At 48.3% G+C, this 24,169-nt stretch overlaps 10 protein-coding genes and 1 non-coding gene across 11 annotated transcripts; 4 read left to right on the plus strand and 7 right to left on the minus strand.

The window, feature by feature from the left end:
• Nucleotides 1–2,956: 2,956 nt before the first annotated feature.
• On the minus strand, nt 2,957–5,308 carry HSP78 (chaperone ATPase hsp78; the record flags this gene model as incomplete). Its single annotated transcript, XM_064901462.1, has 2 exons — nt 2,957–5,239; nt 5,267–5,308. The coding sequence occupies 2 exons, from the start codon at nt 5,306–5,308 to the stop codon at nt 2,957–2,959; spliced, it is 2,325 nt and encodes a 774-aa protein (XP_064752538.1).
• A 343-nt stretch (nt 5,309–5,651) lies between these two features.
• On the plus strand, nt 5,652–6,582 carry LTR64_007139 (uncharacterized protein; the record flags this gene model as incomplete). The annotated part of the gene is made up of 3 exons (XM_064901463.1): nt 5,652–5,691; nt 5,748–5,787; nt 5,973–6,582. The coding sequence occupies 3 exons, from the start codon at nt 5,652–5,654 to the stop codon at nt 6,580–6,582; spliced, it is 690 nt and encodes a 229-aa protein (XP_064752539.1).
• A 213-nt stretch (nt 6,583–6,795) lies between these two features.
• Nucleotides 6,796–8,073, minus strand: URA1 (dihydroorotate dehydrogenase; the record flags this gene model as incomplete). Its single annotated transcript, XM_064901464.1, has 2 exons — nt 6,796–7,201; nt 7,256–8,073. 2 exons carry the CDS (start codon nt 8,071–8,073, stop codon nt 6,796–6,798), a joined length of 1,224 nt encoding a protein of 407 aa, XP_064752540.1.
• A 669-nt stretch (nt 8,074–8,742) lies between these two features.
• Nucleotides 8,743–9,993, minus strand: LTR64_007141 (uncharacterized protein; the record flags this gene model as incomplete). The annotated part of the gene is made up of 1 exon (XM_064901465.1): nt 8,743–9,993. One exon carries the CDS (start codon nt 9,991–9,993, stop codon nt 8,743–8,745), a length of 1,251 nt encoding a protein of 416 aa, XP_064752541.1.
• A 2,283-nt stretch (nt 9,994–12,276) lies between these two features.
• Nucleotides 12,277–13,502, plus strand: LTR64_007142 (uncharacterized protein; the record flags this gene model as incomplete). Its single annotated transcript, XM_064901466.1, is given in 3 exon segments — nt 12,277–12,495; nt 12,545–12,847; nt 12,861–13,502. The coding sequence occupies 3 exon segments, from the start codon at nt 12,277–12,279 to the stop codon at nt 13,500–13,502; spliced, it is 1,164 nt and encodes a 387-aa protein (XP_064752542.1).
• Nucleotides 13,503–14,184: 682 nt separating this feature from the next.
• LTR64_007143 (uncharacterized protein) lies at nt 14,185–15,634 on the minus strand (the record flags this gene model as incomplete). The annotated part of the gene is made up of 2 exons (XM_064901467.1): nt 14,185–15,486; nt 15,605–15,634. 2 exons carry the CDS (start codon nt 15,632–15,634, stop codon nt 14,185–14,187), a joined length of 1,332 nt encoding a protein of 443 aa, XP_064752543.1.
• Nucleotides 15,635–16,165: 531 nt separating this feature from the next.
• LTR64_007144 lies at nt 16,166–16,240 on the plus strand. Its single transcript has one exon. It is a non-coding gene; the product is annotated as a tRNA-Met (tRNA).
• Nucleotides 16,241–17,325: 1,085 nt separating this feature from the next.
• Nucleotides 17,326–18,080, plus strand: vps29 (Vacuolar protein sorting-associated protein 29; the record flags this gene model as incomplete). Its single annotated transcript, XM_064901468.1, has 4 exons — nt 17,326–17,382; nt 17,435–17,449; nt 17,500–17,913; nt 17,961–18,080. 4 exons carry the CDS (start codon nt 17,326–17,328, stop codon nt 18,078–18,080), a joined length of 606 nt encoding a protein of 201 aa, XP_064752544.1.
• A 628-nt stretch (nt 18,081–18,708) lies between these two features.
• Nucleotides 18,709–20,144, minus strand: LTR64_007146 (uncharacterized protein; the record flags this gene model as incomplete). The annotated part of the gene is made up of 2 exons (XM_064901469.1): nt 18,709–19,859; nt 19,916–20,144. The coding sequence occupies 2 exons, from the start codon at nt 20,142–20,144 to the stop codon at nt 18,709–18,711; spliced, it is 1,380 nt and encodes a 459-aa protein (XP_064752545.1).
• A 513-nt stretch (nt 20,145–20,657) lies between these two features.
• On the minus strand, nt 20,658–21,721 carry LTR64_007147 (uncharacterized protein; the record flags this gene model as incomplete). Its single annotated transcript, XM_064901470.1, has 2 exons — nt 20,658–21,619; nt 21,673–21,721. 2 exons carry the CDS (start codon nt 21,719–21,721, stop codon nt 20,658–20,660), a joined length of 1,011 nt encoding a protein of 336 aa, XP_064752546.1.
• A 754-nt stretch (nt 21,722–22,475) lies between these two features.
• On the minus strand, nt 22,476–23,596 carry LTR64_007148 (uncharacterized protein; the record flags this gene model as incomplete). Its single annotated transcript, XM_064901471.1, has 2 exons — nt 22,476–23,507; nt 23,564–23,596. 2 exons carry the CDS (start codon nt 23,594–23,596, stop codon nt 22,476–22,478), a joined length of 1,065 nt encoding a protein of 354 aa, XP_064752547.1.
• Nucleotides 23,597–24,169: the final 573 nt, after the last annotated feature.

A 24,169-nucleotide genomic window follows, 5' to 3' on the forward strand; every position in this document is an offset into this window, starting at 1 on the left:
TATAGGGCATTTCGAACCGCGGACTCATTAAATGTCAAGATACCAGGCCGCAGAAGCACTAAGAATGCTCGTACACTTGGTTTGGACGGCGTCGCGATTTTGTCCTTATGTCTCAACCGTAAGACAATCTAAGTGAAATATGTCAGGCCTGCCAGGGCCGCTGTCGTATCACAAGCGAGCTTGACACCAGCCTGAATGTTCGCAGAAGGTACGTGGCTACCACTATGTAACGGTCAAATGACAACGAGATCAAGCACAATGTTGAGTACGAATGTTGCAATGCTGATGACAAGAGGGACGTCGGGTCGATCCAGTGCTCTTGTGGTGTTTGCTGTTGCATACTCCAAAGCACTGCTGGATACCGAAAAAGCAGAACCCCTCCTTGCATGTCGTATATGCTTGCTGATATGCACATGTTGTTTGTTCTATTGATAGAGTGGTGATTGCTGAGGACAAAAGCACAGCGCAGAATGGCTTTTGGCAGGTGAGGACGTCGCTTGAGCTCGGTTTGAAATCATTGTAAAAAGAGCTGGAAATAGAGTTCAATACCACGCACTCGCGGCTCGTTACGTTGGTTACGTTGCTTCCCATCTCAGGAATTGCCGCGTGGAGGATGTGGTCCTAGCTTGTGGTCGGTTCTGAACTTGCGATTCTGTCTGGTATCGGCTATTCCGCAACGTCTGTACCTACTCCGTAAGCATTACTCCCGGCACTCGAAACTCTTAGTAAACGTATCGCTGTCACCCATAGAGTCTTTGAACACTGCATCCAGTGATTGTGTGATTATGGAGTACCATCCCTTCACGATCTCATCTTCGGTGCCTCTATCTCCACGCTCTCAATCAAGCACTGTCATTCTTATACCACGCTATACTAGACATACACGGAAGGTATACTATTCCAAACATAGGCATACTCACGTTTCAGAAATGACGTTCTGCCCCGCCACGTCTAGGCTGTGTTCCTGGCTTGTGACGGGGCGCTGCCTTGGCATATGCTCGTGGAGCAGCCTAAAAATATGAATTGATCTTGAAAGAGATGGAATCATGTCCCTTATGCGATGCGCTGGCGGGTTGTATGGTAGACATGCACAATTATGCTTCTTGGTGAAGTAGCGTAAGTAAATGCTCAATGCTGATGCATACTCACGCTGCACGATTCCCGCCAACGTCACCCCTACCACTTACAGAAGTCTTGTCTTAGAACCTATACAAGCACTTCAAGCTTTCTTCCCGCATCACAGGCTATTTTCACAAGTGTTCTGAGTGGTTGCGGTAAGTATCTTCAGTGGCTTGGCGAACCTAAAAGTACAACTCAAGGCGTGGATCGCTGCTCGAACGCCTAAAAAAAAAGGGTGTGGAAGCTCCTGGCTTTTTGTTGTTTTACCCGGCATGTCACATTTAGATTGTGCTCCCTACCAAGTGCTATCTTACCAGTTCCAGAGTCAAGAGGGCACCATTTCGATATGCCCATCTTCGCAACACACTCCATGAAGTGGATTCCGGGAATCGACCAAAAAGAATAATTCATAGTCTCAGGAAAGTCTTCTGGAGTGGTGACCACTGCAAATTTGTTACGACCTCTTCTCACGAACCGTTCTGGCGAGTTACTCGACTTCAAGAAATTGTCCCTCTCCGATTGTCTACACGTAGACGTCTACAAGTGGTGGCACAAAGAAATAAACACGCACCCTTGACCTATTGAGTCCCTGGTTGAATGTCTACCCAATCTTTAGTAATCTTGGCACAGTTCCTCTTCTGGGGGGAAAACAACAGTGACGCAGAATATGCACGTCCTGTTGGAGCGGGATCAGAAGGAGCGGAACTGGATGATCATAGTTGGCATCGCAGGCGCGTTCGCTGTCATTGCTAGTCTTGGCGTGTTGACAATATGGTATCGTCATCGGAAGCACAAGCACATCAATGACATTCACCGTCGGAGGTCTGCAGTACTTGATACCGTGGCTGGGATGGGGAAAGGAAAATACGCAAACTTAGATGACGAGGAAGAGATGAGCATCGTAAATCAATCGGTACCTCCGAAAAGTCCAGTCCGTTCTTATATTACAGCCCACGGAGTACGCCCGAGGTCGCAGTCACGGTCACGGTCGAGTTCGAGAAGCGCCTCTAGCTCGAATATTCTGACTACAGAGCAGTTAGCCATCCCTTACGCAGATCTTGGAGAGAGCACAGATAGCACCAAGTTGTACCATGCAGACTGGGAGCAGGTCGAACAATGGGAGGCCGAACAACAGGCAGCTCTGGATCCTACAGGCTCTAAGACACATGAATCGCAGTTCTTTAGTGATCACTACATACCCGATGAGCAGGAGTTGCGTCTGTCTGTGCCCGAACCAGCATTGCCTAGGCCGTACGATGCTTACGAACAGCGAGGACGATCTTGGACGCCTCATGATGGGCTGACGCGCGGGAGTAGCTGTAGTCCTGCCAGCCAGGTCATGAGCCGTAAAGCCTCTATGCTACAGTCCCGAAGTCGAGGTACGAGTCCTTCCGGGTTGTGGCAAGATGTGACAAACTTGCTGCAGAAAAAAGGTTGAATCTTCAAAAGCAAGTCGCTCTTCACCAAATTGACAAAGCCTTACATCCTGAGCCGGTCTTTCGTGCCTTTAATGCTCACGTAGTCACGCGCTGTGGGCTAGTAGCTCCAACGTTATCGTCGCCCCAGGACCATTGTCGTAGGCATGCTCCCAGTCCGCCGCTCGCAGAAAGTAGACAAGGTACTGGAACACATATTTGAGACAAGATGTATTAGCTATCTTAGTGTACAGAGTCGAGTTGAGTACAATCTATATAAGTCGTAAGTCATCATTCATACGTTCACCAATTGTCCAACACTGCTTGTGCGCCTGTCCACCTTGGCTTGCTACCATTCAAACATTTGCGCCCACTCCAGTCGAATCAAATAATGTTGTACGTTTCCATCGATTGAGCCTAGCTCACTCGACCGTGTTCGACGGTATCAGTGCAAGTCCTTCGCCTTCGATCTTGGCTTCGACCACACTGCCTGCGCGCGCCTCGCCTCGAATAATCAAGTCAGCCAGGCGTCGTCCGATCTCCGTCTGAATGAGCCTGTTTAATGGTCGGGCACCATATCTTGGATCATACCCATGCTCGGAAAGCCAGTCCTTGACATTGTTGGGGACGATCAGACTGACGCGTCTATCGTCGAGTCTAGCTTGTAGCTCTTTGAGTCTGATATCGACGATGTCCCTCAGCGCTGATCTGGAGAGTTTGTTGAAGACTATGAACTCATCGACTCGGTTGAGGAACTCGGGTGCATAACTCGACTGCACAATTGCCATGACCGCGTCCTTTTGCGCTTGCGTCACGTTTTCCGTCTTTGGCGCGTCAGGACCTACCAGGACTTCCGCTCCCAGATTGCTGGTAAGCACGATGAGAGTGTTGCGGAAGTCGACCTTGTGGCCTTGTGCGTCTGTCAGGAAACCTTCATCCAGGATTTGTAGGAGAAGGTTGGAGATATCGCGATGTGCCTTTTCAAACTCGTCGAAGAGTACAACAGAATATGGCTTCCTTCTTACGGCTTCGGTAAGCTGACCAGCATCCTCGTAGCCGACATAGCCTGCTGTGGCTCCTATCAGACGAGAAATGGTGTGCTTCTCCTGAAATTCGGACATGTCGAAGCGTACGACTGCCGATTCAGTCGAAAATAGATAATTGGCAATCTGCTTAACAGTCTCAGTCTTTCCGACACCAGTTGGCCCGAGAAACATAAAGCTGGCAATTGGGCGGTTCTCAGCTGTGAGACCTGCGCGCTGCATTCGTACAGCGTTAGCGACGGCGGTCAGCGCTTCGTCTTGCCCTCGAACGTGCTCGCGGAGACGCTCCTCCATCTTCACCAGTTTCTCAACCTCGCCGGACATGAGCTTCGTGACTGGAATGCCAGTTGCTCGGCCCACGACCGCAGCGATATCGTCAGATGTGACCGAATCATGGATTAAGCTGTCTCCATTGCTATTCGTGGGAGCGTCTCCCTCCTTGGGAAGAGCAGCCTCAAGTTTTGGAATAGCTGCATACTGAAGCTCTCCTGCTTTTGCGAAATCTCCGGCGCGTCGAGCGACTTCAAGTTCGTGTCTGGCATTCTCGAGGTCTTCTTTTGTCCTCTTGATAGCTTCAATCTCTGCTTTCTCCTTCTCCCATATTTCGTTAAGTCGATAGACTTCCTTCCTCTTTTCAATCAAGGTCTCCTCTAATTTTTCTCTACGCTCTTTCGATGCTATGTCAGTCTCCTTCCGTAATGATTCGAGCTCAATCTGGATAGTCATAATCTCACGGTCGAGGGCCTGAATGCTGTCAGGCTTTGATTCTTGCTGCAGACGCAATGCTGAAGCAGCCTCATCGACGAGATCAATGGCTTTGTCGGGGAGGAAACGGTCGGTAATGTAGCGGTTCGAGTATGTCGCTGCGGCGACAAGGGCGCCATCTGTGATACGCACGCCGTGGTGAACCTCATATTTGTCCTTGATTCCTCTTAAGATAGAGATAGTGTCCGTGACTGATGGCTCGCCAACAAGAATAGGCTGAAAACGACGAGCAAGCGCCACGTCTTTCTCGATCTGTCGATACTCGTTCAGGGTTGTTGCGCCGCAGCACTGCAATTCACCTCTTGAGAGGGCTGGCTTGAGTAGGTTACTGGCATCGATTGAACCTTCTGCTTTTCCTAGCCCAAGTAGGGTATGTAGTTCATCGACGAACAGGATGACACCGCCTTGGGCATCTTCAGTCTCCTTCAATACCTTCTTCAATCGTTCTTCAAAGTCACCACGAAACTTGGCACCAGCAATCAACTGACCAAGATCCAAGGATATTACTCTCTTGTTCTTGATGCTTTCCGGCACATCACCTTTTACGATGCGCTGTGCCAGACCTTCGAGGATTGCAGTTTTGCCAGTTCCTGCTGCACCTATTAAAACTGGATTGTTCTTGGTCCGTCGAGATAGCACTTGAATGGTCCGCTTTATTTCAGCGTCACGTCCTATTACAGGATCAAGTTTCCCTTGCTTCGCCCGTTCTGTGAGGTCAACACCATACTCTTCTAGAGCCGATTTCTCTGGTTCGCCTCCAAGGTTCATACGGTGTGTACCGCCAGGAGGATGTGGACGGCCACTAGCATATCCCCGGACGGGTGTAGAGTCTGACGATGGAACAGCTGCAGATATCAGAGGTGCTTTCGAGACAGGTATTACGGAGGGTCGGTAATGCTGGCGTAGTGGAAGTGATAGTCGTACGTTGGCGATGCGCCGCGCTGGCAAGGCTCTTATGGGAATCATTCTTGTCTTTGTGTTGCTGAAGACAACCTTCAGCACCATCCATCAACGTTATTGATATGCTTTACAAAAGGAAGAAGCCATAATGTTAGCTTGATGCCGTCGACTCTCCTCGAAAGTTCCATATACATCACAACTTTCTACGATACTTAAGGCATCAACGATCTGCCAAGATTTATGCCTTAGGTCTCAAGGCTGCTGCGCTGCGGGAAAAGTTCACGCTTTTTCAATATAATTTGAAGGAGCCCTCCTTGATTCATTCCGTGCACAGTCATTCGAAGTTCTATACATTCCGCCTCGATTTGCGTTCAGAACTCATCTCCCCATAGTCACAAACACCACAGACATGGGTTTCATTGATTTTGTTAACGACACTGCCTTTGCTGGTGAGTTGCTCAACTATTCACATACTCGAAGCCCCGCCAACTGACTATTGTTACAGCGCTTGACAGCTGGGTTCGAACTCGCTCATACATCACTGGGTAAGTGCGCCGCTAATACATATGGCTTTGACTTGATGAGAACAAATTGGTCCGTGTTTAAGAGGTGGCTTAAGACACCACCGCATGACTACTTCCAATCGCAGTTTCTGCACTTCTGATTCCATAACTAGCGCCCTGCACAGCACATTGAGGTTGCCGAAAACCAAGCGCTAACGATATGCCAGATATGCGCCATCTCAAGCCGATGTAGTTACCTACAAGGCCATTTCAACTCCTCCAGCTGTCGAGCAATTCCCACACGCTTACAGATGGTACAACCACATCAAATCATACGAGAGTGAATTTTCTAGCCTGCCAGGTGACCCTTCCAAATCATTCACTACATATGGGCCAGAAGTCAGCCAGGCGACCATCAACCCTGCTAAAGCTCCAGACGCCGAGGAAGAGGAGGAAGTCGATCTATTTGGCAGCGATGAGGACGAGGAGGAGGATCCAGAGGTCGTCGCCGAACGCGAGAAACGACTTGCGGAGTACAAGAAGAAGAAGGAGGGCAAGACCAAGCCTGCCGCCAAGTCGATCGTGACAATGGACGTCAAACCATGGGACGACGAGACCGATCTGGAACAGCTGAAGGCGAGCGTCCTGAGTGTCGAGATGGATGGTCTTGTTTGGGGTGCTAGCAAATGGGTACCAGTCGGCTTCGGTATCAAGAAGCTGCAAGTCAACTTGGTTGTCGAAGACGACAAGGTCTCTCTGGATGAGCTTCAGCAGAAGATCGAGGAGTTCGAAGACTATGTTCAGTCTACCGATATTGCTGCTATGCAAAAGTTGTGAGCAAGTTTGTTCATCGCGATCGGACAGTCGCAATAAGACGAACGCTACACTTATAGCATGTCGATTAGCGATACTGCACTACACTGCGAGATCTCCTTGCATCTAGACTTTTTCAAAAGCACTTCTTATGATAGATGAGGTGACGAAAACGGGCAATGAATCAATTACAACTTTCTTTGATATCTTCACTTTGCCTTTTACGACACGAATGTTTTATTCTCCTTTAATAATGCTGGAAAACACATCTACGCCATGTCTACCCAGAGCAGTCGCACAAGCCACCGCTTCTGCTCCTGCTTTCCTCATCCTTTCAAACCCGGCAGTATCTTCCACACCACCAACTCCAATGATCATGATTTCCTCCGTATCTATATGCTTGTCTAACATTTTTCTGAACGTGGCAACATTGCCCAACGACAAAGGATGGATCGCTGCTCCTGCCATTCCACCTATTCCCGTTCCTGCTTCTGACGCCAATGTAGGTTTCAGTGAGTCATCAAGCACAAGGGATGAACCTAATGTATTCGTGCAAGTGATAAAATCTATTACGCTTCCTTCGCCTGGCTCGGATGACTTGGCTTCTACCAGGCACTTGACTACCATTTCGAATTGTCCCTTCCTGAGCATATGTTAGTCATATGTAGCTGCTTGGAATGCTGGAGTCCGAACTTACCAGGTATATGGTGGCAATTTGATACCGACCTTTGGCACGGAGTCTGGCCCTGCCATTCTGCCTCTATATGTTGATTTTGAATCTGAGATTGCTTCCAAGTATTCTTTGAGCATTGCCTCGTCGTATGCTGGTGGTGGCTTGTCGTCGATGTTCGGACATGATAAATTCACTTCCATAGCCAACCTAAGATCTTCATCCATTTCCGCAGCATTTGCAAGTAGTGCGAAACTCATTGCTATTTCGTCTGGCGTGCCTGTCACAGAAATAATAAAAGGCTTCTTCCTGATTGTGCTAGTGCCCAAATGTCGTTGTCCCACAATCTCATTGACGAATCCGAGATATTCAGATAACGTGTGCGGACTGTACCCATACGTATTCAGCGAGCTTGTAGCCGCAGCATCGGGAAGTGTCTTCGCTGACTCATCGCCCTTAGGCACACCGGTCCTGGTTGCAGATTGCCCAGCAGGGAAAAAGACATGTTGATGCACGTCTGGATCGTGGTTGAAACCCTCAAGCAGACTCGTTCTCGTAGTCACGGCACCAGTAAATTCACAATCATAAAGTTCTTGGATTTGCTCGACCGTAGTTGCCCAGGGACTCGAAGAGTTCAGTAGAGGTGGAAAGATCTCTAATTTGTACTTGCGTGCCCGACCGTCAGGGAGAGCCGTCGACGTTGTGGGCATCTGATGAAGAGGAGGACGATCTCGAGGCGTGTACGATGCGAATTTGTCGGCGTACTGTAGTTTCAAGGCCTCGAGATCGATGGCTCTCGATGCATCGAGGTCGATCATCTTGGGGAACTGCCCGGTTTCCGACATTCTTGATTATAGCCCCGAATAAGAAAAGAGTTCCCAGCCCCAACCGCACCTTGGCTTGATCTTGCAATGCTCTCGCAAAATTCGTCCTGAGATCTGGGTCCTTTTCGTCGTCCTATTGAGCTTGTCGCCTCACCTTTTTCGCCGACGTAAAGGAGTGGTATGGACTCCAAATTTTACGATTCCTTCGAATGGGCAATACGACAACGTGAAACAGGCTGGAATCAGTCTTTGTGCTATTGAAGCTGTGCTGAGCACAAAACACCACATACAGATATCGAGCACGAGAACATGGCGGACGACATATCTCAGCCAAGAATAGGAGTGGATTCTGGACGCTATATTGAGTATTGCTGGGCGTCCGATTGGGGCCGCATTAGTTCACGGCAAGGTTTCACGCCACAATTCATTCTTCATGAAAGGTAGGACGTGCCGTTGTTACAAAAGGAACGGACTCTATACACTTTATCTTACATGGCAATAGGATATGACCAAGATGCTGAGTTCAAAGCTGGCATGCCGTACAAACCAGTATATTCGCAAGAGCCAATCCAGAAGCCACTCTTCAGTCCTAGAGGCCTCCTTGTATTTTTCAGCTAGTACAACAGCCTGCATCTTTGAACAATGTGGTAACAGTCTCGTGATCATCACTGTGTTCAACTCGTACTCAGATCAGGATCCTTTGATTATGAAAGGACAGCCTCCTGTTCTGCTTTGTGTCAGCCTTGCCTTCTGTTGCTCAAAGACATCTATTCCTTTCCCGTTAAAAGCTCTTGGACCAAGATTCGATCTCAGATAACCCTCGGGACACATCCCTACATCACCAGGACGGGGAGCTCCAAGCATGAGCTGGTACAGGCCGCCAGGCCCCCATCTATTCCAGAACGTTGGCTTGACATAATGAGGTGTAGTAGACCATAATTTAATCCATCTTCGACCTTCAGGACTCTCCTCCTTGCTCAACCCCTTTTCACGCTGCCAGTCGAATTTCGGTAAAGCAAAATATCTCAAATAGAATCGTCGTACTGACATGAAGAGGTTCAAGAAGACCTTTGCAGCAGCATAGCTTGGCTCAAACATGATGGCGTTTCGGAGTCGATCATCCATTGCTGCGGCAATCATCTGTACGACCAGTCCGTGGGTAAATGAGGGTACAGTGCTCAGAAGCAACTCTTGGGTCTTGATAGCGGTCAAGTAATTGTCCTTGTGAGGCAACATATTCTTCTCTTCATAGTCTTTTGCCCAATGGTCGAGTTCTCGATAGAACTGCAGGCCGTTTTTCCAACCGTTCCTACTCCCTGGGAGGACATCGTAACTGATCTCCATGGCTTCACCCATACTCTTGTGAAAAGTTGCAGCAGCACAAACTTCTAAATCTGTCAACTGTCGCCACTCATATTTGTTGATCCATTCCACAGGATGGTTCATGAAGAGTGCCAATGTATAGAGCATATCATCGTTACCGATCCGCCCTTGTTTGAGATAATGACCATGTAGATAGTTCAACCGAGCAAAAGCTTCGATACTTCGCGCGTGATTTGGTTTATTCGAGTAAATTTCAGTGATTATGACTGCAGTGTCGGCATATCGTTTTGCTACATTCTCGCCTGTCGACAGCTGTGCAGTTTGAACAAGCAATCTTGAGATGCTGGGTATGCCATAGGTTCTGAACAAAGCAAGCTGGAGACCTTTCTCGAACAAAGCAGGAAATTCAGCTTCGGCTATTTCTGACTGGATCTCATAAGCTTCCTGATCGGTCATTGACGAAAGGTCTGGCCTTGGAGGTGTGCCAAAGCCATGTTTTTGTTTCATAGACTTGATGCGCTGGAAGCGAAGCACTTGACATAGCGATGAATAAGCAACAAAGCAGATGATGGTATATGTGGCGAAGGGATTCACCCAGGAGGGTAGAACAACCTCCATTGTCACTCGACTGAGACGTAAGAGGAGCAAGTGAGACGATGCCCTTCTCTCAAAAAAGAATTTCGTCTTCAGATCTGGGCTGATGTCTAACCATTGCAACGACTACTCGACGACGTGGAGAGGTGGAGGACGCCTGAAGATTACCGTACTAGGCACTCACAGAGCAGCTGCATTTGGCGCCAAAAATAGAAGACAAGCGAGAATACTGCACCATCCCCCTATGATCAGCAGACCAAAGCACTGTCACCATCATGTATCTCGATTGACGGAATCAGCACCTCAAGTGCTTTTACGAACGTGATTGGTCGTCGTTCGTGGTCGCAAGTCGTGACGAACCACTCTTGAAACCTTTATACACCTGCTAGTTTCGTGCACAATACACCACTAAGGCCAGGAACTTCAAGAGCTGCTCGTGCATTGTATACCTCGCAACGCACTAAGCATCTATTGGCCTGGCTTTTTTGTGTGATATTGTCCTAATACATAGCATCCATGAAGTCGTTCAAGTGCACAGACTTACTCATGGGTGTCCACCACATCAGTCTCTTTTGGGATCACCGTTTGCTAGCCATCTCGCTCAACCCAAACACATTCGAGAAGGAAATATGGCAGCTGTCGGTCGTATCATATTCTTAACCAATACTATAGGTGGTGCCAAAGTTCAAGGCATTGATAATACGCAGCCATGACCACACGAGTGTTAACTTGATTGCCGACATTCCCAGTGCTACATTTCAGAATTGATAAATTGATAACGGAGACTCAAACTTGAAGGCATCACGGTTCTTACGCCGATTTGCAGCTAGACATCGTACTGCGTAGCCTAGCATTCATCTGTTACAGTTACATTCACGACGCGATGACTCAGTGTCAGACTAGCCAATGGTAGGGTTGTGCTCGATCCCGAGGTCAAAATCCTAGCTTCTGCACGATTGTTCCTGTATAGTTTATGCTTGGGACGTTGAGTGACGGAATGCACGCTGGTAGTGTTGACGCTGATGCTGATACTCAAGTATACCCATGAAGCTGCATAATGATAGTGCAAGAAGTACCTTCACTTGCACCACGTTCGCGTCAGATGTAGAGCTTGATTCGGCCATCGCTAGGTCTCGTATCGTGCTTTGGCATTTCTTGGAACTGTCTCAGCTGAGGTTGAATGTGTAAATTTAGCCTAGTGGCTTCTTGATAAGGGCGTCCTCCAGATCAAAAACACCACTCGTTCGTGACCTCGACGATCTATACAACGACCTAACCACTCTTAGAACCACTTAAGTTCTGGGTCGTTCAGCTCTTGATTGACAGTGTGCAACAATTACTAAACAGGTAAAACTGTCTCATGAAAAGACCTCGACCCGATGGCCTACCATGTCTTGCTGGTTTTGACCATGCCGTTTTGGTAGAGAGGTGTTCTTTCCCTTGACTTCAGTACTGTCCATACTCTTATACCTCATCTATACTCAAAAACCGTTCCTGGAATTGAGGGCATCTCAAACCTTGTGTTCTGCCCCCACCGCATTTCAGGTCATACACATCACCTATACGAACCAATTTCGAGTCTGAGACGTCGCTTAAAACATATCTAGCAGCTAATCGGGTACTTCCACGTGCTATCCTCTTTGGTTGGGTTTATCAATTTATTTTGCAGCTTTCCGGATCGAGTACACTCCTCCTACAATTACCACTATCGAGATATCAAGGACGCTCACCGCAGATGGGAAATTCTGGTAGATCTAGCACAGGCTGCGGTTTGTGTCGGAAGCGAAAGATCAAGGTAATTCTTGCCAACGACTCTCGAAGGATATTGATCCTAAATGCCATTAGTGCGACGAAGGTCGACCAGGATGTCGAAAATGTGCACAGATACGCAAACCATGTCCTGGCTATCCATTTTCGATAGAGCTTCACATTCGCTCGGACAATGTGGTTCCGAAAAAGGAACAACTTGCAGATCATTGCTTACTGTCCGTGCTTTCTGTAGATCGAACAGTGCATAGATCGCAACCAGTTGATCCTACAAGCACATCTTCATACTTAGAACATGATATTATCGATCAACCTCAAGAGGTCCTCCAAAAGTCACGACAGAGTTCGATTCTTGAGGTCAAAGATGAGTCGAGCGAAGGCGAGAAGCATCTCTTCCAGGTACCTCCGAGGCCTTCAAGGTCAATCTCACCGGCCCTGAAGTACGATGTTCAGCACCAAGCGACCTGCTTCTTTCTGAACTTGTTTTCGTATCAAGCAAAGAGACTATATGGAGTTCCTGTTCTGGACTTCTTACCCGAGATGTTGGAGCATTCAGCTCAAAATACCGCGATTCAACAGGCATCAAGGGCCGTTTCGCGTATGGCATTAGCAGATCGCTACAGTGGACAAGATGTGCGTCTACAGACAGACAGCGAATACATGAAGGCGCTACAGCGTGTATCGGAAACGATGACAGATGAAAGCGAAGCTCTCAAAGACGAACTGATCACCGCGGTCTGGTTGCTTGGGCTCTATGAGGTGTGTTTATGCCTAAGTAGATGGTTACTAATGAGCTGACTATATACAGGCAGTGAAATCCGTGCTCTCCCATGGCCGAAACAAGAACGAACCACAAGACCTGGATGAAGAATGGAGAGGCCACGTCGCACATATGCGCGGAGCAATGCGACTACTAAGAATTAGAGGCAAAACACAATTCACGAACCCAAGAAGTGAACGAATCTTTCGAGTGTTCAAGGCTGCTATACAGATGCGGCTATTCATTCTCAATTCAGTTGATTCACAGGATTTTAAGTCCTTGGAATTAGATCTATACAAGGACGAACACGAATTTCTCTACGAAGACGGCGAGACATCTGGAAGCAACAAAGTACGCAATGCAGAAATACAGACTTCAACCACAATCACGTAATTTGGCAGCCGAACTCAATCAACTACTTTACGAAGGTGAGTGTCTAGATGCCGCCATGCTCAGGTGGAGCAAGCAAGAGCCTGGCTGGGATCTGATGCCAGTCCGTGGTCATGTACGAGGTACGATATGGGCACTTTACCCCAGCCAAGCTTTGTGGTACTTCTACAGCTTCTGGGTCTTTTTATACTGGCTCAGGTGCCTCATTGCTCGGATTAAGCTCTACGAGACTCTCATCGAGATTGTCAAGGTTAAATTAGTGTCGTTGAACACGAATGAGGTGGATCCAAGTAAATCGACACATCTGGAATCGAGGATTGAATCCTTTATACGTATCATACAGAAGACAGCCGATGACCTGATCGGGTTGACTGCCTATGCTTTGGGTGATGTGACGAATACTGGTTACTTCCAGTCAGCGCCATCGGGCATCAATCCAGGCGGAGGATGGCACGAAATCAATGCAGTTGCGGCGATGCAGCTAGTTATTCCGTTCAAAGTTCTCCTGCGCTCGCCATACCCACTACCCCCACAGAAAGGGGCGATCGATCTTGCTATCTCCCATATAGCCGATGGTTTTCGCAGACAGCCAGTGATTCCAGAATTCTCGAGGTGAAAGGTTATGTCCTACATTTATTGTATCCAATCTCAATTGCTTCGTGCGATGCTCGAAGATCACGGCACAGGTTAGAATATCCGAGCATATAGTTGCTCCTAAACACTCGGGCTCGTTCCGTTTCAGAGACTCTTCAGATCATGATATGCTCGAGCAACTGCGAACTTCGAATTGTAGCCAAGCAATTATTGCACAGATGAATTATGTCGAAGCTTATTTCGGGATATCCGTGTCTGTGTTGCATCTTGATCTGATAAATTCTCAGGCCTGCCCAGAGTGCTGGATTGAAGAAGCATAAGCGGGCGTCCACCTCAGGAAGCGGTGATCGAAGTGATGTTCTTAATAATGCCTTGAAGATTCGGTGAAGCAAGTTTCAGTGTATCTTCTCTATCGTCGGCAACATGTTTGCCTTTGCTGGAACTTTTCTGATATCTATCCTTACAACGTTCCTTGTTGCCCTGAGCGTGAAATTGAGTTCTTCCAGGTGCTACGGAGACAGTCGACGATGAGGCTGGTCCTTACCATATCAAACCGGAGCGACCGTTTTTGCCGACCACCACGTGCTACCAGTGCGTCTAAGCTCAAGTCAAAGTACAGGTCAAACGCTTTTGGTGTCGTTCAGACTCGAAGCTGCTTGCAACTCCTGTGATTGATATCTTTATCGACCGCAGCCGAGCGAACATCAGCTCAAATCAACCAACATAGTTTCTGGTCTTTCAAGATAATCCTGCACCAAAGTTGCCATTCTGGCCATTGTAGCTCCATCCACAACACGGTGATCGGCGCTCCAGCTTGTGCTTAACATGTCGGCCTTTTCGATAGTCTTGCCGTCAGCGGCGAAGACTGGAGTCGCCTTGATTCTGCCCATGCCCATGATAGCGAGCTGTCCTTCAACAATAACTGGAGCCACTACTCCGCCACCAATGTTACCTATGTTTGAGACAGTGATTGTGCCGCCTGACAGATCCTCGCTAGAAAGCCTGCCGGTAGCACCTTTCTCCGCAAGCCTCTGTAATTCATGAGCTATTGATGTTATGGATCTTGCATTGACAGTTTTGATGACAGGCACGAGCAGGCCCGCGGGAGTGTCTATCGCGATTCCTATATTGTGGTTCTTCCTCATCAACAACCCTGGTTTGGCTGCTTCGGACAATTCCAGTCGCGCGTTGAGTAATGGATATTTGTTTAACGCTAACGAGACAGCCTTGATAACAAACGGCATGTAGGAGAATTTAGGTGTCGTCTGAGTATCTCTCCTCGCATTCAGTCCTGAGCGCATGGCTGATAAGGACGTGATGTTAATAGAGTCCGAATACAAAAAGTGAGGGATAGCGAGAGACTTAGTCATAGATTTGAACATCGCTGACTGAATGGGAGTCAGCTTTTGTGGTGTCTCTTCCTGTTCCGCGTACTGAATCGGCGATGGAGGAAGAGCTTGTTGTGCAGACTGGCCAGCAGGCTGTTTTGGTTCTCCCTGTTGCTCAAGATGTCTCTGAACATCCTCCTTCATTACTCGGCCATCCCTACCAGATCCTTCTATCTCAGTGACTTCCAAGCCGTGTTGTCTCAGCAGACTTCTTACAGCTGGCGTTGCGAGGTTAGAGTGCTTTCCATTCTCTTTTGGCTGTTCTCTTGGCTTGGGAGCTGCAGGAGCGGCTTCTTGAATGGCGTCTGACGAACCAGTCTGTGTCTCTTCATCAGCTATATCTTCTTGTTCGGTTTGTTGCTTCCGGTCTTGTTCTTTGGCCTCGCTACTCGCTTCCTCTTCTGGTTCTTGCTCTAGTTCGGGTTCGTCTTCACCTTCTACCTCAATATCTAGCATAGCATCGCCCACTTGGACTACTGCGTCCCTTTCGAAGTGTAATTTCTTAACCACGCCTGCAAACTTTGACGTGATCTCGACAGAGGCCTTGTCGCTCTGGACCTCGCATAGAGGAGCCCATTCTTCTACTGTTGCACCCTCTTCCACGAACCATTGTATTATCTGTACCTCTTTGACTCCTTCGCCTATGTCAGACAATGTGTGTGTTTCAATCTTCTGAAGAACGGAAGATATGTGGAATGGTCGGCATATTTGCAGCAAGGGCGTGCGCGGTATATACTGTCTCTCTTTGATACCACAAAGGGCGCATCGTGCTGCTCTAATACTAGCAAACGACTTCATATTATGCCTGATCTGTGTACGTAGGCTTCCTTGCAGTAAACCGAGTCCATCAATGCATTTTGTTGGAAGTGTAGACGAGCTTTTTGTACTGTCAATGTCCGTATTAACCAGTGTTGAACGTCCAGCTTCCGCGAATAAGCGTTGTGACGACCTCGGAAGTCAGCCTCGCCGTACCTGCCTGTTCTGGTATATCTGGAGGCCTACGGGAGATACACGAACACAACCAAGGAGTCCTAGCAAGATTATTATGGGAAATATCACGTACGGAGCTCCGCTGTGTTACAGTCTCAATCTTGTTCCTCTATAGATTGAGATAAGGATAGAGGAACAAGATTGAGATAAGGTCGTAGCAAACAGAAAGCCATACCTGATACTTAGCTCGGTTTCCATGTGCTGATGCTCGTCATATGGAAAAAGGATTTATATATGTGTTTTTAAGAATTAGGCCTCAAAATCAGCACACAAATAATTCGATATTTATCGATATAGATTTCAAAATAGCAACGTGGCGCAGCGGAAGCGCGCCGGGCTCATAACCCGGAGGACCTTGGATCGAAACCAAGCGTGTATGTCTCCACCTGAAGACCTATATCCGAATGTTAAACTAATTCTAAATAGTGCTATCAAGTCAATAACGATGATAACTTTTTTGATTTTTTTGTTCCTCCCCCCAATGTTGGGGAGCACGCCTGTGATGTTGGTGGGATATGCTGACACTCTTGCTGAGCCGGAAAAGAAGTGAAATTGGTATGACGCCCTGCTTGTCGAGAGGAGACAGTGCCCGAGGAAAAGAAACGACCCAAAAATTGCGGGCGTGCCCCCGACACACCCAGGCAAAATCAGCACAACGAGCACCCTTTGGCCTGAAAATACACTAGGGAGGGCACCCTTGACCAATCTGTGAACTAAAAAACATGGTATGCTTTTTTAAAACAGCACTCCCTGGGGGACGCCCGCAGTCTATTCATGAAGTCTCAGGATGCGGATTTTCCTCGATACCTGCTGGCACGAAAATAGTCTCAGGAGGGCACCCGTGATCAATCCATCAGCCTGAAAGTGACGTTGATGCCATAATTAAATTGCGGTGTTTCCAGAGCCAGCAACTGCAAGCCCGATGGAATACCACAAGCAGAGAGCTTGGAAATTGAGGAAAAAGATAGATGCGGTTGCTGCTTGGAAATCCTTCAATGTGGGATCTCTAGTATTCAGAAACTATGTGACTTTGCCCTTTCATGCCTGCGTCCATACATGTCGACTTATTTCATTCTCTGTCAGATCGTGTGAAAACCGAACATCTTCCTCATGAGGATAGGTCACATCTTTACAGCCAGTAACTGCACGTTCCATGGAAACAGGCAAGCAACATTATGTAGGGAAATAAAGTAGGCAGGCTGCGGTGACGCTTAAGTGGTATAACTGTTTATAAGAACAGAGAGGTGGTCAGTCCTGACGCTGGCACCGTGAACATTGTCCACCACGTGGCAGGAGGGATTATCAGGCACCCAGAGCCACCCGCCGCACTTGCCGATATTGGATTGACGTCGCTCCTGCTTGAATCGATGCACTTGCAGTGTACTGTACACTTACTTAGCCAGTACTGATCAGGAAATTCATTGAAGCTAGATCCCGGCAGTCTAGCAAATTGTGTCAACGCGCACAATGGCTTCGAGACTAATACTCATCTTGGGGGATCTGTTTATCCCAGATCGAGCAGCAGTAAGTCAGCAACACTGCTACAAGTCTCGGGAGGTTCTCTGACCCAGTGCAGGATATACCAGCCAAGGTGAGTTCATGTACTCGTTCGCAAGCTATCGTCACACTCACAAAGCGCAGTTCCGAAAGCTCCTCACACCCGGAAAGATTGGACAGATAATATGTCTGGGAAATCTGAAAGACAAGGAAACATTTGACTACCTAAGACAAGTAGCACCGGAGCTACACCTCGTCAAAGGCGACTACGATGTCGATACTCCGAACTTGGCACTATCGAAAGTCGTCCAGCATGGCAATATGCGCATCGGTTTTACGCACGGGCACACCATAATTCCTCAGGGAGATGCAGATGCTCTATTGATTGCAGCCAGGCAGATGGATGTTGACGTCTTATTATGGGGCGGTACTCACAAATTTGAAGCGTACGAGCTGGAGGGGAAGTTCTTCGTCAACCCAGGGAGTGCTACTGGCGCCTTCAGTACTGCATGGGCCGCTGATGAGGAAGAACCTACTCCAAGTTTCTGCTTGATGGATGTATGACAGCCACATTGAGCATGAGTACTTGCGCTAACATGATATAGGTACAGGGTGATGTCCTGGTACTCTATGTTTATCAACTTCGAACCGACGCCAATGGTAACGAGAATGTCGCGGTTGAAAAGGTGTCGTTCAGAAGACAAATACCTACAAGCACATCATGACCACTATCCGCGGCAGCGAGAGAGCAACCCTTTCACGCTCGAACGACTCCTCCTTCAGATGGAGTTCGGCAAGCCTGAACCATACATCTCGCCTACAGGTCCCTCGAAGGTCGGATCATACCATGCAATGCTTTAATTGAAGCACTTAACCCGACAATGTCTCACATAGCAAGTCAAGCATGTTCAACATTGCAAAGGCTTCAGAAGATCTGATGCACGAGCCTGGTCAGAAAGATTGTGTGACTATTAGAGTCGCGAGGGCTGTGGTTTGAACCTGGCCGCATAGGACGAGGATCACAAGTACTGCGGTCTGTGCCGACCACCACGTAAGACCAAACACAACGTGAAGCTGATGCGTCGATGTATAGGATGAGGTAGTGTGGTGTCGAGCATGACTCTATGGCAGGTTATGATCGCCAAGGTCAGCATTGAGTTGCTCGAGTTGGCTTTGGCTCGACGACGTTTCGCAACGTGCTCAAGATGTGCTCCTGGTTTCGTACTGCACGATATAGGCATGTATAGTGTATACGTTGAGCAGCTACAGCTCTGACGAGGTAAGACTTCGGCTATAGAAGGAAATTGTTTACCATACTGCTATTCCCACAAGCTCATAACCCAAATCGAAACTTCATACACTCTGTGCAGCTTTAAGAGCTATTGTGACCACAAACGCAAGCACAGGACTAAGTGCATACATACCAGTAAGCAGCTTCGCCACCGTCATCTTGACAGCCTCATCCTTGCCACTCACGTCTGCCATCGGTATGAGACTCATAGCTGGCGGTCCAGACGGCATAACCATCATGCTGAACCACAACACAGCATCGTTGTCCAAAACACCCCGCTTCGCAAGACCGTAAATGATGGGTATACTCACAATCGGCCAAAAGATATATCGTATTCCAAAGACAAAGGCCGCAGCGCCCCATGACATGTGACCTGACCTGTCTCCTTCGCCTCGTTTCATCTTTCGGAGCGAGGAGGCAAGCTTTACTCCGACCAAGATGACTTGTAGGCTGACGAATAGCTCGCCCGTATTTGTGACAGATTGAGTGAGCCAAGCGGTGAAAATGCCGCCTTCGTTTGAATTTGAGAAGAAGGCTCGGTGAAGAGGTGGGGCAAGTCCGATGATGAAGCCTATTACTGCACCGATAAGAGGTGGGTTGAAGAAGTCGGCGATGACTGACCAGAATGACTTTGTGCGAGATGAGAAGTCATCGGGGTGGAAGTGAGCTTGATGTAGCAAGTTGTGGGTTCTGTCGTGGAGTTGGTTGTGGACTTGGGTATGTGCTGCGATTAACCGGTCGGGCAATAGTGATGTTGTTTCGTCGGAGCCTTCTTCGTGGCTCGAGAAGCCTGGCTCGGCATACTGGTCATGCTGTCGTTGCAGTCCGTTACCACTCCAGGTGCTCACAGCTCCGTTCCTATTGGGATATGCTTGACCATCTTCGCCACCACTATCTTTGTTGTCACCGACGTCGTCTCTGCCTTCTTCACCATCTAACAACCGTGGCCCAACAGCAAAGGTTGCACAATTGCTAATGACAGAGCAGACTAGGAAGTAGCTCTGTGCCCTTGAGATTGCCTCACTGACATCTTCGTTGTCTTTCAGAATGGCACTTAGAATGCCGGTAGATTCCATAGACTGAACCAAAAGAAGAGGTAGAGAAGTAGTGTTGTTGAAAGCGATGGCGGGCGTCACCCATGGCGGTAATTTGAATAACTTCACACTCACCATGCCAATGCCCACTGATATTGCTGTGTAAAAGATAGCCCATACTGCAAGTAATTAGTAACCACGATCCTCAAGTCATCGGTATTTTGAGAACGCTTACTCAGGATAGGCACATAGTTGCTTGCGTTTTGCAGTGTGAGCTCTTTGCCTACTTTAGTGATGAGCAGGAATGGTAGAAAGAGCTTCACACTGAGGTAGGAGACGCGCTTGGCTGAAGCATTATCGAGCAGGTTGAACTGCGCCGCGACAACACCATAAAAGATGACCAGAAGGACGGAGAGCGAAGCCTGAAGGGCACCACTGAATGATGTGATGATTGTGGAGGACATGTTGTGATGTTGTTCAACAATTGCAATTGTGATTGTGGACCTATACAACGAGAACCGCGCTTGCGTGCAATATACAGAACCCGTGTATAAGGTCGAGCTTGGCACAGCCAGCTGGCGAAAGCAGCTATAGCCGTAACCTGAGTAATAAACTTCAAAAAACAAGAGAAGACGTGATGAAAGTGTTTTTCTGCCACTATTGCTTTCTTATCAAGGCAAGGGAAGCCAGAAACGTTCGTGCCCTGCTACGTCATAAAATACAGCGGAGAGGTAGAGCCTGGAGGAAAACGAGATGTCGCGTGGGAGGAGTAAGGCCATCCGACCAATAAGAAAGGGCCAGTTAACTCGTCAAGTTAGCCTCAGGAAATTCGTCCCGGATCGCAAATGATCGTGCCTGAAACGTTCCATGTTCGCTGCTTCACGATACTTTCTGGGCACAAATTGCTACAGGTCTGTCAAGGCAAGAAGTACTTTGATACTGGATTTGCAGTAATTGTCTGAGTTAGGCTGTCTTGATTACTTTGTATCAGCATCTATTGTTGGCTCTGAACCAGCTGAACTATCATGGTTGGCTTGACCTTTACGAGCTATGCCTGCTGTGGTCTCGTTGCCTGCAGCCACCAATGTGCTTCGTGATTGCTGTTCTCTCTCTAACCGCCGCTGAACCCTTCTCTCTTCTTTCTCCTTCGCTGCGAGCTGTGTCTCCTCTTCTTTGATGTGCCACATGCGCATAGCTATATCGTCCCTCCTTCGTGCTGCTTGCCTCAACACGCCCCGTAATTCTGCATCAGCGAAAGTGATAGCCTCGGTCCACCTTACATCGTCGTTATTGTAGTGTCCAGCGTGCTTCTCCAGATCTTTATCCCACGAATCTTCAAGCCGGGCATGGTCAAGCTCGTGCTGTAAATTCTGAACGGTAGTCCATCGTCTAAAATCTCGTTCATACTGGTCCCTCATTATCCTGCCCAGTTCTAGTGACTGAGAGCCAGATTTATAGCGCAGGAACGGGAACCCTTGACTTGACATAACGACAGGTACGCGACGAGGTCGATCTGGGTTTGGAAGCTGTTCCTTGGGCACAGGGCGTTGCAGAATCGGTATCGACTTCGGGATCTTAGCAGCCCATTCCTTGCTGCGATGATTTTCGTGGTGTGCTATCTTAGCTAGCTTGCTTGTACGCGTGGGACTTCGCAGGTTCGCTTGATGACTCCGCAGAGTGTCTTGCTCCTGCGCATGAATGGCAACTCTGCTTAGAGCGTCGACGAGCCGAAGCTGATTTTCGAGACAACCGTCGGCAGCATCTTTCACAATCTTGTGAACTTCCCGAACTTGTTCTAAGGCATGGCAGATTGCACTGGGCGAGTTGATCCGCCTGTCAAGTCGAAAGCGATTCTGAACAAGACTTTTGAGGTAGTCCGACGTAGTCTCGTCATGGAGACGCAAAGCCTGTCTAAGGAGGTTACGATACAGAGAGAGGCCTACATATGTCCGTCAGTTAGTTTCAGTTGGAGGAGGTCTAGCTTGAGCTTACATGCTAGCTTGTGACCCTCAGATCTAGACGGATGAACAATGCCTCGCATAAGCTCATCTCCAGAATGCAGTGGTCACGGATCGTTCGAGAGAGCAGATCTCTGAAACCGAAATTTAGTCCAAGCTGGGACGTATTCATGCAGCAAAAGCCGAACTTACGCCGGCCACCATAAAGATGATCACGACTGTGGGTTTGGAGGACTATAACGTTTGTCCATATCGGTTACTGAACTAATTCTAAGATCAAAAATCTGTTTATTGAAAGTGGGAGCTACGACAAAGTTCATGGATGACTTGGATGCAGCAGACAAGGCTTGTGAAATAACCTTTCGCTTGCTCTACTGGAATTCGTACAACTAGCAGATCCGTGGTGACTATCTTGGCGAGTGGTAGCCACAGATTGCAAGTATGAGGCTGGTCCTGGGTCCTCAAAACATGTCTGGTGTTGCACTTTCTCAACTGCAGAACAATTCACTGAAATACTCAGCTCTGGGTGTATGGTTCGATCGTTGAGCCAGCTCCGCTATGGTTGAAGCAACTTCGAATCGCGGTTCTGCGCAATGAGCTGGAGGGCAACTGCGTCCTCGTCGACCAGCGTCCTGGCAATAATGCCTCGTGCGCCAAGTTGGTGCTGGAGCCTACCAATCGTAAGTGCTTCCACCTCCACGCATGATGAGGCGCCACGACAATGGCGCTCAGCTTTTGCCTGACAGTCGGTCGTCCCCCTTGTGCTGAACTAATGGGCGCAATGTCTCCCTCGCGAGATGAGTAGTGGTTGATATGAATTCAGTATCAGCAGCTCGATCACTTTGAATCGTCCTGCCAACCACTCTTCTTTATAGCTTCACCCTGAGACCTGCTCCTACCAACTCCTACTTGAACGCTGCTCCAGTCTTTCGGCATGATATGATTTTTCTCCTCCTTAGATTTTCTGGCGTCTTCAAGGTAAAAGCGGCCGCCCTCGTATACACCCAGGTAAAGACCACTTCCAACAGCAGTCCATACAGCTCTTAATGCTGCTCCCCTGAAGAAGCCTCGAAGTCCATCTGTCTGACCAACCTCTTTTGCGGTTTCCCAAATTCCTTTGCTAGATTTACTAGATAGCCCTTCTGTGAGTAGCGTTCCAATGTTTTTGTTCTCTACTGTCTGACCACGATTGCCTGCTGCAAGCATCATCCTTGTCTTGATCACATCAATTGGGGTTGTGATCCAAGCAGCGCCACTACCTGCTATTCCTGCGCTCATAGAGGTAATTGAAGCCCGTTCAAAGATGCCATCAACCTCAGCACCTTTTTGTCTCCGTCTTTTCTCCATGAAATGCGACTTGAGATGCTCGAACACGGGGAACTGCATGGCTGTAAAAGGCAGGTTGCGTCCAGCCAAAGCAGTATAACCACTCCACAACCGGAAAGGATGTTTTCGGAATTCTTTCAAAACACTCAGCGTGGGTCCAACACCTTTGATCGTCTTTTGCGCAACCTGCGCATTCTGCTTGATGACTTCGGCCGGAGTAAGGATGGCACAGCTAACCAGTTCTGCACCTCCACTGCTGATTGCGTTTATGACTGGCTGTGGCATATACAGCGTTGAATTCGGAGGAACGGCATCGTTAAGAGTGTACTTTAAGGCTTCATATGTGGTGAAAAATGCTCCAGATGATGGTAGCGTTACGAGTATGATGGAGCCGATACCTTGGTAAAGGCCGCGAAAGAGCGCCCTGCTTGCTCGACCATTTTCAGTGTAGAGCTTCTTGTAGTCGGGAGACTGAATTCTAGTTTTGAGGGTATCAAGCGGATATACCAGAAGGTCGACAGTAAATGCTGCGAATGCTCCAGCCTGTGCGATATCAGCTTTCGTGTTTAATCGAACAGGAGGATGTTGAGTCTAATTACAATCCATATGTCGGTGTTGGTATTAAAGGCCATCAGACGCCTTCAGTTGCTGCTGGAAAACAAAGAGCAGCTCATCAACCTCGATCAAGGTCATATCATGACGGCTGCACTTATCAAAATAAGTTTGATCTGATAAGCTCTTCTAGCGCGGCGCGTCCAAACCACAAATTGCGTCACTACAGCTCCATGGTCAAGCTGCTCAACTTCAAGTTCGTCTCCTCACACACCTTGACCTTGAGATTGCAAGCAGTCGTATGAACTATTGGTAAAGCTGAATGATTGCTTGATCACACCGAACAAGTCTCTCGCGAATGCGATCTCACGAGCAGACTTGCCGCGCGACTCGATCACGTTGCTTTATTCACAAAGCACGACACAGTCCTTCGCTGAATATCGCAACTGCACCTATGGTTCTTAAGTAGACTAACAACCAGCCGTGAACTCTCAAATCGTTCGAGAGGCACCGCCGCTGAGCCGATCCCAACGAAATGGGGACTAATTGAAAAAGGACTATTAAGCAGCGCTGAACTTGAGGCCGACTCCCAGAACATCACAGCTGAAGTCAAAGGACAGGAACACAAAATTACTTGCGTACAAGAAGATCAC

This window comes from Lithohypha guttulata (genome assembly GCF_036872675.1).
Source record: "Lithohypha guttulata strain CCFEE 5908 chromosome Unknown scaffold_5, whole genome shotgun sequence".
NCBI classification, from domain to species: domain Eukaryota; kingdom Fungi; phylum Ascomycota; class Eurotiomycetes; order Chaetothyriales; family Trichomeriaceae; genus Lithohypha; species Lithohypha guttulata.